At 38.1% G+C, this 18,308-nt stretch overlaps 2 protein-coding genes across 2 annotated transcripts; one reads left to right on the forward strand and one right to left on the reverse strand.

Annotated features, from left to right (window-relative positions):
- Positions 1-956: 956 nt before the first annotated feature.
- On the forward strand, positions 957-3,120 carry LOC145907345 (uncharacterized). The gene is made up of 4 exons (XM_082994766.1): positions 957-963; positions 2,326-2,454; positions 2,595-2,704; positions 2,899-3,120. Exons 1-4 carry the CDS (start codon positions 957-959, stop codon positions 3,118-3,120), a joined length of 468 nt encoding a protein of 155 aa, XP_082850892.1.
- Positions 3,121-5,582: 2,462 nt separating this feature from the next.
- LOC145907346 (microfibril-associated glycoprotein 4-like) lies at positions 5,583-8,259 on the reverse strand. Its single transcript, XM_082994767.1, has 6 exons — positions 8,019-8,259; positions 7,546-7,685; positions 7,140-7,236; positions 6,760-6,856; positions 6,630-6,697; positions 5,583-6,025 (listed from the first exon to the last, which is right to left on the reverse strand). Exons 1-6 carry the CDS (start codon positions 8,257-8,259, stop codon positions 5,793-5,795), a joined length of 876 nt encoding a protein of 291 aa, XP_082850893.1. The 3' UTR covers positions 5,583-5,792.
- Positions 8,260-18,308: the final 10,049 nt, after the last annotated feature.

Raw genomic sequence — 18,308 nt, forward strand, 5'->3', positions numbered from 1 at the left:
CCGAGCATACGCAGTTGGCAATGAACTTGTGTAGGTACCCATCCCTTTGCAGCAAGTATTTATGTCTTCGAATTCAATGTCGATGATTTTATGCGTGCTGCTTATCTTGTAGGTACGTAGAAGGATGCATGGAGCGCATAAGGTTAACCTCTTAATGACGCGGGACAAAGCTCTACTATTTGCTATAGAGATTGGGGCTGGCTGTAGCCTCCTGAAGGTTGTGCTGAAGACCTTTCCGGGCGTGGCATTTTTGCCTGAAAATAATCGTTCATTCCTCAAGCTGTCTCAAATATGCTGAATTTACCATTGCCTCCACTCATAATCATCCAACCAGTTCTGTTGATCATTTGTTTCCCCACTCCACTTATTTGGATGACCCTTGTGGGTTAAACGACCATTTCACTCTTTGCTGCCAGAAAATTTAAGCTAATTTCCTTTATTTCTCAATGAATTTAAATGTAATAAAATGAGTCTGACACAAATTGCGAAGTTTTTAATTAATATTTTGCACACTTTTTGTAATTGTTTTGATGTTATGGACTCAGTTATTTGCACCTACAGAAGTAATTCATGCGTGTAAATGCTTTGCGAAAAGGTTATATGTTTCGATCGCAAGGGCTGGAGGAAATGATAAATACTGGATTGGTCAAAGGCGCTCGAGCCATATACCAAACAAAATGGTATTGGGGCAAACGTGTTCAATTTTCAGTAATGCTTTCTGCATCTCGATTTTAGTGTATATTTTACACTGAAAGCATTCGCTTATGACTATTTTGTCGTTAATATGTGTGCATGACTTTGTGACATACAATATTAATGCTTTCCTGTACTCTTTAACATGTAACATCCAGCCACATATTTTTTCCTAATTTTGGGTTGATTTGTTCCCATTATATGTGTGCACTACGGTAAGCAGATAAGTTTGTTTCTAGCGCTGCAGTGATAGAGCATGAATTATGGATGGTAGCTCGAGGTGTCCTGGTTAAAAGCTGCAGGATCTTTGAGTTCGCAGAATCAAACAATATTTGGGAAGGTTTTATCACGATCATTATATTTATTATGAAAGAAACGACATTTTTCAACTGTTCTGGTCTCGCCAAGTGATTAGTAAATTGTGCCACAATCAATCTGTGACTGCCTGTGTGATTACTACCTCCGTGCGGAATACTGATAGCAATTAACTGTCATATAAATGCGTTCTTGTTATCGAACGTTTTCAGTTGATGGTTTAGCCTACAGTCATTTCGACACGAACAATTTAAAGAAACTCAACATCAAGAGGGAAATAAAAATGTTCATCTCGTGTTAGTTTTCGTTCACTTATATCAATTCACTTATAAATGCTTTGACAAATGCCTTAGTCAGGGGTTCACAAATAGATTCATCAGGCTTGTCCACAAGCACATGAACAATGCGCAATGTTACAGGACCTACGATGCGATGCGTGTTTATGATGCTTGAATGTCATTGCGTAAACCACTAAGTGGCGACAGCAACGCTGGACCGATGTCTGACTGAAATAGGAAGTCATTATGTTCGTACAACTGACAGCAGGCATAGAAATCTGTTAAATATCTTGCGGTGCCAGATCCGTCACCCAGCACATAGAACACAACACGCAACTGTATTCAATGTTGAGCAGAATGGGAGACGCGACGGAAACATAAACACTAGAAAAATTCCCATTCGTTTTGAGCTTGATTTATTAATAGCGGCTCGAGGCTCACGGTTTTGGTGAAAAGAGCCTATTTTTCTTGTAAATGTGTAATTCCCTTCCGCAGAGTTATTAAAATATGATAGGAATTCTGTTTTGTGGCAAGTCATTACATGAGACACAAACAGTGTTTGAAAAACAAACGCATGTAACAATAGTCTAATCTTTTCCGTAGTTATCAGCGTGATCTTAAATTATAAGTCAAAGGCTTCTCAGTGTGATCTTAAATAATAAAACAGGCTATGTAGCCGATATTACCATTTTAAGTGTTTGTTTTATGTCGTATGAAATTGTAAAGTAAAACTGACCTTAAGGGATATCTTTCAAGCACGTTTCGTATACTTTGAATTCAAATCTAAAATACTGTAACTCACTGAAGCAAGTTTAAAATCAATCCAGGTGCAATTGTAGTTACCAACTTGATGGGTTCACATTAGAGCATTCCCTGTCTTTCATAAGAATTTTTTGATGAGTTTGACCATGTCCGTTTTTAACTATAGCCTAAGTATTGTTAAGTTTTAGGCCATTTCTAGAATCAAATCGTTATTCCAAAACAGCGCTGTAAGTTTTTTTTTATCGTCCCTTTGTCCAAATTCTGTGTTTTCGTACAGTGCAAAATACCGCGAGACAAATTGTTCCATTCGTACGAGCGACGTTCAATTTTCTTGACCGCAACGGCAACGGGAAATTTGAGCGTTCAGAATCAGAGGCTGCAATCGCAGCACTGCATCTACCTGGAGGTAGGATACGCAGTCAGAGCAGGTTTAAGACAATTTTTAAGACAACAACCAGCATTTAATAACGCGTTGGTCTCTTATAAACTAAACTGGGTCGAGTTTTGCAACTTCTGTAACCCATTTATTGACTTTTTTGTGCAAAGAACATGAACAACGACAGAAGTTCGGTCTGTGCGATTCTGACAACAACGGCTACCTTGACAGGACCGAGTATGCAAGGTGTTCGGTAATATCTTACGGAGAAATTTTTGCGGTGAGTCTATTTTAACTTTTTGTACGCTATGGAATACCGGCAAAACAGCCAACAGTCACATACGATATACTCTAAAGTCGTTCGAGTTACTGCGATGAACTTAACGCTCATATTTTATGAAATACTTTCTCAAAGATATACATTAACCTGCTTTGTTCCAGCACAATTTAATCATACAGTAATGATTCAATCAGCGCGCAGATAGAGACCACGACGGACTGCTGTCAAAACAACAGATGATCAAACTCATCAAAGCCTTTGCCAAAGTCGTTTACACCGATGCGACTTCAGAGGATCAGCGTGCAGCCATCCACAAATTAAGAAAAGATCCTATGCAGTACGACCTGGTTGATGTCGTCAAAGTTGACACCAAGCTTTTCGAAAATTACCTCGAAAAACACAGAAATCAAATGTAGCGGCCATTCATTGCTCTTTCGATGGCCTACACATACAATTCAAAATAATTTTTTTTGTAATTATTTTGATAATTATAAAAGGTGTTGGTGGTAAAATAATCCAGCAATTAAACGGTTTCAGTTGAACGTTTCTGTGCTAGATTCGCTCAAAAATGGATCACACCCAATTTAGCTTTGCAGACGGAGTAATATCCCAATGCATACAAGCTTGTTTCCTTAACTATTGTCAGAGCAGCCAAAATGACTGAATGTAGTTGGAGGTAAACTTTTATTCATAGCTCCGACATCATTTCTGACACCAGACTGGGCGACCCATACCCCGACAATTGATGATACACTGCTCTTTTCTGCTTTAGTGCTGTATTAAAAACTCACCTAACAGTTTGATTCCCATCTTACGCCAAACTTGTATTTCGACTCAAACAAGTTTGTTTGCCGGAGTAAAAGGTATGGTAAAGAACACGCAACAGCACAATAGAATTCAGGTTATCGCAGCCAACCGAAAATATACCAAAAAGAAAACCTAATCGGGATTTGCAAAAGCCGCAAAATTCCGCAAATAAATTGGATAGTTGGCATCCTATATTCCAAATATGTAGAAGGGAAGAAAGTAAAAAAAGAATTTTGACATCTTTTTGCATCTCACTCTATCAGTTTAGCTGCATGTCCTGCTCTTTCTCGTTGCGTGCTTGGAAGTATGTGCAATGTGTCGTCACAGACTGAAGGACGCATATTTTTATGAAAATAAGTTTCGGTGGCGGGAAATGCCAACCGTGTTGACCTTTGTCACAAAGGAAAGGGCCTCAATTTTTCGGTTGAATGGATGCACATGCGTGTGTTGTTGTCATGGCGAATTTGTGTGTTCGGGCAGTTTTAGCTATTTCAATCAGGTAGTTACTTGGTGGTGGGTGCTACTAAAAATTATGGTGAAATTGGAGCACAAAATTCAGGCTGTATTTGTAAAAAATGAATCGTTTAAGTGGCCGATCATTCGTGATTTTATGAAAGATTCATCCCGGATCAACAAATTTTGATCAAAATTAGTCACTAGTAAAATGGTTTAGCCACACCCTGGGGGCATTTGCCTCTCTGGTTAGTCAATATTTTGATATGAATCGTTCAACTGCCCACTTATTTGCATTTTTGTGTAAGTTCATACTCTTCTCTATGCAATGGCATCAAGGTCCTAAGAACAGTGCACAACTGCCTGACTCAACAGTGCAAAATAAAGAATTTAAATTATTTAAATTTTAGGTTTTTGTTATTTCTTTTAATCGAATCTTTGCCCGCATCGCAACCAAGACTTGGCACCCAAGCTTGATCAGCCACTGTGGCCCCTATAGGCGCAACAAATCCCGTGGAGGCGAAAGGCCTGTTGGCTAACAATTGCCCGAATATCCATTCCAACTGCCTCTCTGTAAAATTCACTATGCCAAACACATTAATTCGAATAGCAGTTTATTGTTAGGCTTTCGGGCATAAATCTCAAGCCGGCAAACGTCACAAAAACATGGTATAGCAGCAACGTTATTACTCTTCACTTCAATAGACGTGGATGGTGCGTTGCTTCGCTCAGTGACATTACATGACGTCATTTGGGGTTTGATGTCATAACTTTAACCTCACCTTTGTGGTGACGTAATCTGATGTTTGTAACATTTCTAGTTACAAACTGTATTGCGATAAGTGTTTTGTGGTTGATTGCGGCGAATTTAGTTGTGATAATAAACCTGAACAATCACCAGTGAAGTCCCTCATCGTTTAACTAAGTTGTGACCGAAACTGATTATTGAGCACCACGAATTTATTCGGATAAATTAATCGAATCATATAAGATGTTCCGCGAACCCGTAGGCAAAGATACTGCCAGACAAGAAGTAGTTCTACGAAAAGATATCTGTGTTCCATAAATTTTAGTTTTGTGGGTTTTTCTCAGCGGTCTTTGCCGGCCTTAAAAAATTAATTACCGGTACTTATCATTTGCCGGCAGTGGACAAATCGACAAGGCTTCAATAAATACTAATTGACGCGATAAATAAACCAATAACGGTTCGTCTCCCTAGCTCGTCATTCACTTTTTGTGCTCCTGTTTTTGGAAAATTACCAAACCAGCAGTTTTACAATGTTTTCCTTTTGCGCGCATCAGCTCCCGCACGAATGAATCGCCTTGTAAGACGTCACGCAACAATGATCTCGCTTTCGCACGATTACGTTCGCAACGGTTTAAACGTAAGTGTGATCGGCTGTATCTTAGAAACTTGAGATCGTATCAAGCTACTTTTTTCACCAAAAATTGAAGAAAGTTCTGACCATTTTATGTTTAAGTTATTTTCCATGTCATATGAACTTTAACGCTAAACTGTGACCCGAAAGTCTCTTCCGCTTATCTGAATAATGACACAACAAGCAATAGGTTCCATGTTTTAAAGTTCCATGTATATTATTTTATATGTGATGATTTGTGAAGGAACGTATTTACAAAATATTCACAGCATCAAGAAAACACACTTGTGAATTCGATGCAATCGTGGTGGTAATAAGTATATGCGGTTAATAAATTGTTAATTACTTTTTAAAGAACAATAAAAAAAAAACTTTCCAGTAATTTCGACGATTTCTCGTTAATCACGCAAATAGTTTCATTTATTTGTTTTGTTTTGTCTCCGGTTTTATTACATCACAGGTCTTACTTTCATTTCCGAACGTTTACGTGATACCGGATACCAATTGTTCGAATCGTATGCACTTGTCTCCTCCTTGTAATACTTTCCGTTCAGGTTGGAGTAATGACAACTCCCATACCACCAAGCTCCATGCCGCAAAACAGCACAGTTTCCACTATTTGAATCATGATCTCGGTCATGTGTGGAGAATGACATCTGATTGTGATAATCCAGCATATCACCTATTGGTGCAAATTTTTAACAGTTTAATTTGCGGTTCAGATGTTAACCAGCCAATCACCTTGCATACATTTGAAAGAAGTGAATGTTTAATATATATGGATTTAACGCATTTTGTGAGTAACATAGACAAACGTGCCAATAACGCTATAATTGCGAAACACATTATTTTTTAATTCCAATTTTTAGTATTGCGTATTCAGACTTCGTAAAAATTTTAGTTCTTGGAGACATTTTTCGATTTATTTTAAACTTTCGATTTTGGCGGATAGCGAATTTCACAAATGATAAAAAAATGTTTATTAACCGCCACACAAGTGATTGGCTCGTATATTTACTTTAAAGTACGCAGACTTTTTTGGAAAAATGTCTTGCATAAAAAAATGGGCAAAACGAGTGAAATTCAGCACGTGGTTAACTCACCTGCGGCCGTAAACATGCTTTATATTACATTTGTATTGTCGGCCGTGCATTGTGAAAAACTTGGTTTACAGGTTTTGCTTGGATGTTTGGCTTATGGAATTGGTCGGTCTTTGTTATGAACAGAATCAAAATTATACTACCTTTGTTTCAAGCTAATTTATTTGAACGTGTTTGCTCGCTTACCTGCATCACCAGTGTACCCACCAACAGTCAGACGGTAATTCTCCCTTGATGAACCGATGCTGAAGTTGCTGTCAAGATGGTACAAATAGGAACTCAAAAACTTGGGACTCAAACGCACGCATGTAGTTACCTGTACTTTGCATAATACTTTGTGTTATCGAAATTTTGCAGGTCAACGCGGAGCTCTTGACGTTTCCATCTTGTAAGTTCGTGCATCAGCTCCAAGCCTTAATTAATCAACAAACGTTAAGTTTTATTTGTTTATGCTTTTGCAAATGTTGTTGGAGTTTGACGACGAATAGCTTTCCTTGCACTAATGCGCAGCCCAACACATGACAATCGTGACGACGAGGAAATACTAACACATTTGCACACAAGCCTATTTACCTGGTATTATATGAAATTACCACTGGAGGCACTAAAGAACTTAATCTAATTGGGAGTTGGTAAAATGTAAATAAACAAAAGAAACAATTAATTTAAATGCGGGTAATGCCATTGTCGAAATACCTAACCAAAACTGTCCAGTCAAGGAACCAAATCCCTTTTCATATTCTCTCCAGCCCCGATAAAAATTAGTTGAACCATCAAATCTTTTCTGCACAACCTGAAAATTTAAAAAGAAAAACAAAATTGACATTGTCTCGCGTGGATTTTCGCCTAATATTTCCATCAAGCAATTACATGCATCCGTCATGTTGCAATGTTCTATGCATGTTATAATTAAATTTGAAACAGATACTTTTATAATAATCGTTTGTATTTCCTGTAGTAATTAATTTAAGGCATCCCGTTATATTACAGTTTCGGTTGCATAACATTACCTTGTTTTTTAAAACAAAATTAATCATTCTTTGTCAAACCTGTACAATTAACCGAATAAAAATATATTTTTTATCTTAAAAGATGAATTTACCAGCCAACCACCGCCATCAGTTTGCATGTCGCAATATCCTTGGTAAGGCCGAGGAGAAGATAAATTGTAAACCCCGCTTTGTGTCATTCCGTTTTGAAACGCATCCTTGCAACTGGCGTAAACTACACGATTCGTATCTCCTACAAAATGAAACGTAATCATTGGTTTGAATAGGAATGATGTCCCTATAACGCCGATATGAATTATGTCCCTTTAACGCTGATACATCTTTACTGATATCGACAATTGCAATAATAAAAATGAACAATCACCAAACCTGCTGTTACTGTAACATTGTTCTCCAAATCAACCTCTTTTGATGCTAATTTCGCGACAGAAACGTTAACGCCTGTTAAAAAAATACAAACTATTAAAAATTACCTTAAATCATTTTTGCTTGAGGTTTAAATCAAGTGCCACTAACGCAGTTCCAAAATAAAAGTAAATGTTTTAATTTTAGCCAAACTAAATACGCCTGAGTTCAGTTTCCATTGCTTCCATCTTTGCTTCCAATCTCCTAAATTCATCTTCCCAGGTGTTATTGGCACCGGGTTCTCCTTTCGGACCCTGGACACCACGAGGCCCAACAGCTCCCGGTGGACCCCGTTTTCCAGGAGGACCCGCTGGTCCTGGTATCGGATCTTCGTTGCTTCCTCCACAAGTAAGAATGACCTGGTTTGCTCTTTGGCACAAGCTTAGAATTGGACAAATCATAAGGACTAGAGCGAGACATTTCATCAATAACTTGAACATCATCTTGCAATTGGAAACAAGCAATGCGGTAACTTAAAATACAGTTCGTGCTCAGTATGCATCGTCGGGTATGATTCGTGGTAGAAATAAGTTGGTACGTTCTTATTCAAACGTGACAGACAAATTGATTGTTAATTACAGTTCTGACGGACGAACACCACGATTGCAGAGCTTTCGGGAACCGAACGTTTCAGATTACAAAAAAAAACGTGACAGACAGATAGAAAGTTAATGACATCCGTGACGATGATTTCAACACGACTTGCTTTATTCTTTGGTCAAATGTTACGAAGGGGTTACATCGCATATTTGCATTTTATTTTGCAATACATCTGCCCTAGGTGCAAATTTTTAAGATGGCTGTGATTTTCTGATGCATCATAAGCATTCATTAACAGTTATCTTGATAGTTATGGTCGTTATTATTCTGTTTTATCCATTTTCGCCCAATAACATTCAAACACCGCAATCTGCGTCGTAATATCCATATTTACAAGTGATCAATCCAATGCTTCAGACTCGTCAGTCATCAGTATTATCAATAGCTTAAATTTTAGTTTAGAATTGGACAAGTCATAAGGACTAGAGCGAGACATTTCATCAATAACTTGAACATCATCTTGCAGCTTGAAACAAGCAATGCGGTAACTTAAAATACAGTTCGTGCTCAGTATGCAGCGTCGGGTATGATTCATGGTTGAAACAATTTGGTAGGTTCTTATTCAAACGTGACAAACAAATTGATTGTTAATTACAGTTCTGCCGGACGAACACCACGATTGCAGAGCTTTCGGGGACCGAACATTTCATTTTCAGATTTCAAAGAAACGTGACAGATAGAATGAAAGTTAATGACATCCGTGACGCACGCGACGATGATTTCAACACGACTTGCTTTAATCTTTGATCAAATGTAACGAAGAGGTTACATTTGCATTTTATTTTGCAATACATCTGCCCTAGGTGCAATTTTTTAAGATGGCTGTGATTTTCTGATGCATCATAAGCATTCATTAACAGTTATCTTGATAGATATGGTCGTTATTATTCTGTTTTATTCATTTTGCGCCCAATAACATTCAAACACCGCAATCTGCGTCATAATATCCATATTTACAAGTGATCAATCCAATGCTTCAGACTTGTCAGTCATCAGTATTATCAATAGTTTAAATTTTAGTTTAATGCACAGAAGAAAAAGTACGGCAATTGCGACATAACCATATTTATGTAAATTATGAAACAGATCAACTTATTTGAACTTGGGCATTGCGTAAGAATGGAAGATCCACAAAAGATTTCCCAAACGCATAGGTTCTGATACAGTGTCTTTTTGCGCGGTTTTTTGTCTGGCGTGCTCGGTTTTTGTTTAGTGTTGGCATCCAAGTGTGACTATTTTTTCATCAGTTACGGATTATCAATGACATGGCGCGGTGTTAAACATGTTCTGATGGACTTCAGAAAAGTCCAATCGTTTTGACGAATTAATATATCTTCAAGATCGGACGAAGTGTGAAATACATTAGAAATGTCGACATCATAGCAACGTGTTTATTTCTGAGTCCATGTCGGTGGTAACCCTATATGTAACACTTAATTGTGATTGCTGATTATTGCTACATAATAAACTGTGCATAGGAAAGCATTGGTATCATTCCCAGTGGGTAAAATGGCATGACTTCCGATCGCAGACAAAACTTGCGTAAGGTTTTTTTACTGGAACCTGCAATAACGTACATAAGTTGGCTAAGACGAAGAGGGACGTTTTGTGAAGGAAGATTGAGAAAAAAGAACGTTGACTTCTTTGTACGTCTCTCTCCTTTATTTTAGCTGCATGTCTTGCTCATTCTCGGTGCGAGCTTGGAAGTATGCGTAATGTGTAGTCACAGACTAAACACACTGCACAACTACATGATTGACTCAAATGTTCGCAAATGAAAGGAAAAAATATGAACAAAATATAGAATTTTAATGATTTTAATTTTACTTTTTAGATATGAAATCTAAATATTTTAATTTTGAATTTGTTCTCTTATTTCTTTATATCAAATGTTCACTGACATCGCAGCCAAGGCTTGGCACCTCAGCTTGATCAGCCACTGTGGCCCCGCAACAAATCCTGTGGAGGCGAAAGACCTATTGGCCTATAATTGCCTGAATGTCTCTCTGTTGAATTTACAACGACCAACACTTTAATTCGAATAACAGTTAATTATCAGGCCCTTTGGGAATAAATCTCAAGCCTCGGCGAATAGCTTATAGAGACCCAGTGATGATTTGTTTGTCACAATAATAATCGATAATGCAATTGAACACGTAACAGACTGATCTTAACTCAGCTTGCAATGCCATGCACTGCGATTTGAAACGTAAGATCACGAGAATTTCTACAGCAGCAGCGACATATAGTGGAAGAGGAAAAAGGGAATGTCGCGCAATGACTGTAAAAACTTGTCATTGTCCGCTGTAATATCCACATCGCTATATGTCTTAAACCTTGGTTTTCTATATAAGTAAGATTTTCCCCAACAAGATCGCAAATGTATATGAACTCTCAGTATAAAATAGCGACTTATCGAAACCCACAATTTCAAGCTTACTCTTATGGCGTTAAAAATCTTATATGAAATTTCCACTTTCAATTGGGCGCAATGTAGTTGCTATAAATAACGTAAGAAAACAAAGCGATTCAATTCATACATCGAACCTTCATGAAGAAATTAGTCGTGTTGTTTGAACAGTGCAACAATACACCGTGTTAGAAACAGTTTTTTAGTTGTTACGGTAAATTCACACACACCTGTGTCCAATATAGAACATAATGGATGACCGTGACAGCAAGGAACTGAAGCAGTTTTTTATTAAATTGCAGCTCAATGTACGTACCGCCGATTTGAAGCACCACAAAAATGGGACACGCACCAAACTTTAAGCTGTGCCCAACATAGAAAAACACTTCTTTCCACGTCTTTAATCCAAATATATTTTATCGGCACCAACTTTACACATAAACAAAAGTTTACAAACAGTTACAACAATCACTCGCTACAAACCATTGATGAACAGCAAATCACAAGAAACTTTGATAACGATTTCATTCATATATCTGAGAATGCAGAGGCTTCCCCATACAACAGAAAATATTGACATGTTCTATTTGATTAAAAGACGTTTCGGCAAAAACTCATGCCATAATATGTTTAAAAATCTCGTGACTGGTCCAGCTCCACAATTATTAGAGCTGACCAAACTGACGTCATTGATCGTAGATAAGACTTTCATGGGTGGTGACGTCATGTATTATTGATTTTAGTCACACCCACGCAGGAGCGGAAAAAACAATTAACGCACAATAAAAGGCACAAAACGCAAACAATAAACACATTAGGTTTCAAACAGAAATAGTGGAAAAGAGGTGTTGTCCGCTTTAAGTTGCAACTGTTGATGTTGTTTGTACAGCGATTCCATGAGCAGATGACGATACATGTCTCTCGCCGACGCAAGGATTTGCGGTCGCTGAACTGAACTCTAACGACTCAGGTTGTCGAGCACGTGTTTGCACACTCGCGACTTTGCCGATCGTTGATGTTCAGCGATGCGTGTCCACAAGTTTCTTGATATCTGTCCAATGTCGGATTGACCACACGAATATGGGAGTTTGTTAACGACGGATGGGAGGTGAAAGGTTTTCTTTTTGAATGGAAAATTTTGGGTAAGTTTGAGTGGGTCATGTCCCACGCACTACACAGTCTTCCTGGCTGTGCAGCGGTAATCGAAACGTGTTGATTTCCGATGGACTCGGTGGTTGACACGGTCTGGGTATGACAACCTCATCACACAGAATTTTGCGTTTTTGTGTGTGGGTTTTGGAATGTCCACCTCATATTGTTTATTCATTACCGAACTTACCCACAAAGCAACGAACTTGTTTTAACCTATTTTTTTCGAAATTATGGTTGTTTTGTTGATATGTGTGCACTACGGTATATAAGCATATATTACCGTGCAAAATAAGTTTGATTCTAGCGCTACAGTGATGGAGCAGGAATTATGGATCGTGGCAAAAGATATTACGGAAAAAGGGCCAGGTTTTTTTTTAGCTGCAGTATCTTTGTATTCGAAGACATTAAAAAATATTAGGAAAGTTATTTTTATAGCAAGCGATAGGTTAGCGTACACGTGTCACAAACAAAAACGTATTATCATTGTATTTAATCTAAAAGAAACGACCGTTTGCAACTGTTCTGGTTACGCTGTATGATTAGTATAATGTGCCACAATCAATCTGTGACTACCTATGTGATTACTACCACCGTGCGGAATAATGATAACAATTAATTGTCATATAAATGCGTTCTTGTTATCGAACGTTTTCAGTTGATGGTTTAGCCTACAGTCATTTCGATACGAACATTTTAAAGAAACGCAACATCAACAGGGAAACAAAAATGTTTATCGTGTGTTAGTTTTCGTTCACTAATATCAATTCACTTATAAATGCTTTGGCAAATGCCTGAGTCAGGGGTTCACAAATGGATTCATCAGGCTTGTCCACAAGCATATGAACAATGCACAATGTTACAGGACCTACGATGCAATGCGTGTTAATGATGCTTGTATGTCATTGCGTAAACCTCTGGCGACAGCAACTCTGGAACGATGTCTGACTGAAATAGGAAGTCATTATATTCGTACAACTGACTTGGAGGTCCACAATACAACAGTACACACATCAATCTGTTTTGAGACCCGATATTATGCAGAAATATCTCGTCAACTATTTTGCAAGGGAAATATCTTGCGGTGCCAGATCCGTCACCCAGCACATAGAACACAACACGAAATTGTATTCAATGTTGAGCAGAATGGGAGACGCGACGGAAACACAAACACTACAAAAATTCCCATTCGTTTTGAGCTTGATTTATTAATAGCGGCTCGAGGCTCACGCTTTTGGGGAGAAGAGAAAAAAGAGTGTTTTTCTTGTAAATGTGTATTTGCCTTCCGCAGAGTTATTAAAATATGATAGGAATTTCATTTTATGGGAAGTGATTACTTGACCCACAAACAGTTTTTCAAAAAAAAAAACGCATGTAATCCATAGTCTAATCTTTTTGCATGTAATTGCTTTAAGCGTAGTTCTTGTTGGTGTTGGCAAAAGTTGTTGTGGAAATAATATTACATTTTCAATTTGCCGCTAGATGTCGCAAGTGGTAGCGTATTGACAATATATTTTTATGTGTCATGATCAGTATACTGGGAAAATGCAAGCTGTTGGCTTAGTGCCCAACTTCTTATTTTATGGCAAGTGGTTGGTTTCGAACACGATTCACAAACAGGTTTTGTGATGACGATTACATGCTACTGTCACGTGATTTATGAAATCGGCCCCAATCCATCTGTGACCACCTGTGTGATTATTATGTTTTTGTGTTGTGCTAATTGCAATTATCTGTGTTTAAAGTGTGCTTGGTATCTAACCTTTTCATTCATTGGTTTAAAATCATTTCAATACGAACAATCCAAAGAAAAACAGCATGAATTTTATCGCAAATCTAGTCCCAGCATTTAGCAGGTTTCGAGACATTAAAATTAGCGAAATACTTGGTTTACTGACTTTTCTGACTCCTCTTGCTTAAAGTTCCAGATGATTGATAGGCCACGCTTTCGCGGTCTGTATTCATGCTGAAAATCAAGTGAGCTTTTGCCCTTTTACTCTACGCAAGGTTTCCGTCCTCGCTGAGCTCACCTAAGGACACCTGTGTTATTCTTTGACAGATGTACCGCCCCAGTCAAACTCCCCGCCTGACAAGGTCTGCAGGGCGGGCGCCACACTTAAGACTAAACCGTGACCCGAAGGTCTCTTCTGCTTTACTGAATAATGACACAACAAGCAAAAGGTTCCATGTTTTAAAGTTCCATGTATATTTTTTCACATGTGATGTTTTGTTAGGCAAAGTATTTACAAAATATTCACAGCACAAAGAAAACACACTTGTGAGTTCGATTCAATCGTGGTGGTAACAACTATGCGGTTAATAAATTGTTCATTTCTTCAAAGAATAAAGAATAAAAAACGTTTCCAGTAATTTCGACGATTTCTCGTTAATAACGCAAATAGTTTCATTTATTTGTTTTGTTTTATCTTCAGTTTTATTACATCACAGGTCTTATTTTCATTTCCGAACGTTCACGTGACACCGGATGCCAACGGTTCGAATCGTCCGCTTCTGTTTCCTCCTTGTAATACTTTCCGTTCAGGTTGGATTGATAACATCTCCCATACCACCAAGCTCCATGGTAATCAACAGCACAGTTTTCACCACTAAGTGAATCATGATCTCGGTCATGTGTGGTGAATGGCCTCTGATTGTGATATCCCAGCTTATCACCTATTGGTGCAAATTTTTTAAAAGTTTAGTTTGCGGTTCAGATGTTAATCAGCTAATCACCTTGCATATAATTGAGAGCAGTGGATATTTAATATATGTGGATTTAACGCATTTTGTGAGTAACATAGACAAATGTGCCAATAACGCTATAATTGCGAAACACATTATTATTTATTTCCGATTTTTTAGTATTGCGAATTCAGACTTCGTAAAAATTTTGGTTCTTGGAGACATTCTTCGATTTATTTTAAACTTCCGATTTTGGCGGCTAGCGAATTTCACAAATGATAAAAAAATGTTTATTAACCACCACACAAGTGATTGGCTCGTATATTTCCTTTAAAGTACGCAGACATTTATGGAAAAAAGTCTTGCACAAAAAAATGGGCAAAACGAGTGAAATTCAGCACGTCATTGACTCAACTGCGGCCGTAAACATGCTTTATATTACATTTGTATTGTCGGACGTGCATTGTGAAAAACTTAACAGGTTTTGCTTGGTTGTTTGGCGTATTGAATTGGTCAGTCTTTGTTATAAAACAGAATAAAATCAAGTATTTTTTACAAAATTTCATTACACTTTTAAGGTATAATTAAATGCGTAATTTTCAGTTGGGACTCACTGGCGACTGCTGGTAAAATAAAGTCTGTGTGATGCGGCCGGTATTAATCTAAAGGTTGTGCACCCCTGAGTTAGAGACTCTATTAAACTACCTTTGTGTCAAGCTAATTTATTTAAACCTGTTTGCTCACTTACCTGCGTCACCAGTGTTCCCACCAACAGTCAGACGGTAATTCTCCCCTGGTGAACCGATGCTGAAGTTGCTGTCAAGATGGTACAAATAGGAACTCAAAAACTTGGCACTCAAACTCACGTATGTACTTACCTGTACTTTGCATAATACTTTGTGTTATCGAAATTTTGCAGGTCAACGCGGAGCTCTTGACGTTTCCAACTAGTAAGTTCGTGCATCAGCTCCAAGCCTTAATTAATCAACAAACGTTATGAGTTATTCGTTTTTTCTTTCACAAACGTTGTTGGTTTTTGAAGATGAAAAGCTTTGCTCACACTAATGCGCAGCCCAAGATATGACAATCGTGACGACAAGAAAATACTAACATATTTGCATCTTCGATTGCTAGTGTTTGAAACTACCGCTGGAGACGCTAAAGAACGAAACCTAATTTAGAGTTGGTAGTGATTGGCAGCATTGGTCAAGCGCCCAACCCGTATACCAAGAAATGAAACCTGATCGGGATTCGTGCATAGGATATTCCAGGGTGCAAATCACGGTCTGGTCAAAAAAAAATCTAAATAAACAAAATCATGCCTTTGCATGTAATATTATTGCCTGATATAGTGGTAGAGATCCACTACGTACATGTGAAGGTTGCCTGGCAAGTTGTACGTTTGCGCACCAGTGTACATTGGTCACAATATACCCCCAGGGTGTGGCTAAACCATTTTACTAGTGACTAATTTTGATCAAAATTTGTTGATTCGGGATGAATCTTTCATAAAATCACGAATGATCGGCCACTTAAACGATTCATTTTTCTACAAATACAGCCTGAATTTTGTGCTCCAATTTCACAATAATTTTTAGTAGCACCCACCACCAAGTAACTACCTGATTGAAATAGCTAAAACTGCCCGAACACACAAATTCGCCATGACAACAACACACGCATGTGCATCCATTCAACTGAAAAATTGAGGCCCTTTCCTTTGTGACAAAGGTCAACACGGTGGGCATTTCCCGCCACCGAAACTTATTTTCATAAAAATATGCGTCCTTCAGTCTGTGACGACACATTGCACATACTTCCAAGCACGCAACGAGAAAGAGCAGGACATGCAGCTAAACTGATAGGGTGAGATGCAAAAAGATGTCAAAATTCTTTTTTTACTTTCTTCCCTTCTACATATTTGGAATATAGGATGCCAACTATCCAATTTATTTGCGGAATTTTGCGGCTTTTGCAAATCCCGATTAGGTTTTCTTTTTGGTATATTTTCGGTTGGCTGCGATAACCTGAATTCTATTGTGCTGTTGCGTGTTCTTTACCATACCTTTTACTCCGGCAAACAAACTTGTTTGAGTCGAAATACAAGTTTGGCGTAAGATGGGAATCAAACTGTTAGGTGAGTTTTTAATACAGCACTAAAGCAGAAAAGAGCAGTGTATCTTCAATTGTCGGGGTATGGGTCGCCCAGTCTGGTGTCAGAAATGATGTCGGAGCTATGAATAAAAGTTTACCTCCAACTACATTCAGTCATTTTGGCTGCTCTGACAATAGTCAAGGAAACAAGCTTGTATGCCTTGGGATATTACTCCGTCTGCAAAGCTAAATTGGGTGTGATCCATTTTGGAGCGAATCTAGCACAGAAACGTTCAACTGAAACCGTTTAATTGCTGGATTATTTTACCACCAACACCTTTTATAATTATCAAAATAATTACAAAAAAAATTATTTTGAATTGTATGTGTAGGCCATCGAAAGAGCAATGAATGGCCGCTACATTTGATTTCTGTGTTTTTCGAGGTAATTTTCGAAAAGCTTGGTGTCAACTTTGACGACATCAACCAGGTCGTACTGCATAGGATCTTTTCTTAATTTGTGGATGGCTGCACGCTGATCCTCTGATGTCGCATCGGTGTAAACGACTTTGGCAAAGGCTTTGATGAGTTTGATCATCTGTTGTTTTGACAGCAGTCCGTCGTGGTCTCTATCTGCGCGCTGATTGAATCATTACTGTATGATTAAATTGTGCTGGAACAAAGCAGGTTAATGTATATCTTTGAGAAAGTATTTCATAAAATATGAGCGTTAAGTTCATCGCAGTAACTCGAACGACTTTAGAATATATCGTATGTGACTGTTGGCTGTTTTGCCGGTATTCCGTAGCGTACAAAAAGTTAAAATAGACTCACCGCAAAAATTTCTCCGTAAGATATTACCGAACACCTTGCATACTCGGTCCTGTCAAGGTAGCCGTTGTTGTCAGAATCGCACAGACCGAACTTCTGTCGTTGTTCATGTTCTTTGCACACAAAAGTCAATAAATGGGTTATAGAAGTTGCAAAACTCGACCCAGTTTAAATTATAAGAGACCAACGCGTTATTAAATGCTGGTTGTTGTCTTAAAAATTGTCTTAAACCTGCTCTGACTGCGTATCCTACCTCCAGGTAGATGCAGTGCTGCGATTGCAGCCTCTGATTCTGAACGCTCAAATTACCCGTTGCCGTTGCGGTCAAGAAAATTGAACGTCGCTCGTACGAATGGAACAATTTGACTCGCGGTATTTTGCACTGTACGAAAAGACAGAATTTGGAGAAAGGAACGATAAAAAAAAACTTACAGCGCTGTTTTGGAATAACGATTTGATTCTAGAAATGGCCTAAAACGTAACAATACTTAGACTATAGTTAAAAACGGACATGGTCAAACTCATCAAAAAATTCTTATGAAAGACAGGGAATGCTCTAATGTGAACCCATCAAGTTGGTAACTACAATTGCACCTGGATTGATTTTAAACTTGCTTCAGTGAGTTACAGTATTTTAGATTTGAATTCAAAGTATACGAAACGTGCTTGAAAGATATCCCTTAA

The sequence above is a fragment of the Ascidia mentula genome, chromosome 6 (genome assembly GCF_947561715.1).
Source record: "Ascidia mentula chromosome 6, kaAscMent1.1, whole genome shotgun sequence".
Classification (NCBI taxonomy): domain Eukaryota; kingdom Metazoa; phylum Chordata; class Ascidiacea; order Phlebobranchia; family Ascidiidae; genus Ascidia; species Ascidia mentula.

Bases quoted from the DNA above. Each gene is read 5' to 3' on its own strand.
- LOC145907345 (XM_082994766.1), top strand. The intron at 2,455-2,594 runs GTAGGATACGCA...TTTTGTGCAAAG, and splicing joins AGCACTGCATCTACCTGGAG to AACATGAACAACGACAGAAG. The intron at 2,705-2,898 runs GTGAGTCTATTT...TGATTCAATCAG, and splicing joins CTTACGGAGAAATTTTTGCG to CGCGCAGATAGAGACCACGA.
- LOC145907346 (XM_082994767.1), bottom strand. From the start codon at position 8,259: ATGATTTGTCCAATTCTAAGCTTGTGCCAAAGAGCAAACCAGGTCATT. The intron at 7,237-7,545 runs GTAAATTCATCT...TTAAATTTTCAG, and splicing joins CTGATGGCGGTGGTTGGCTG to GTTGTGCAGAAAAGATTTGA. The intron at 6,026-6,629 runs GTAAGCGAGCAA...TTGCACCAATAG, and splicing joins TGGGTACACTGGTGATGCAG to GTGATATGCTGGATTATCAC.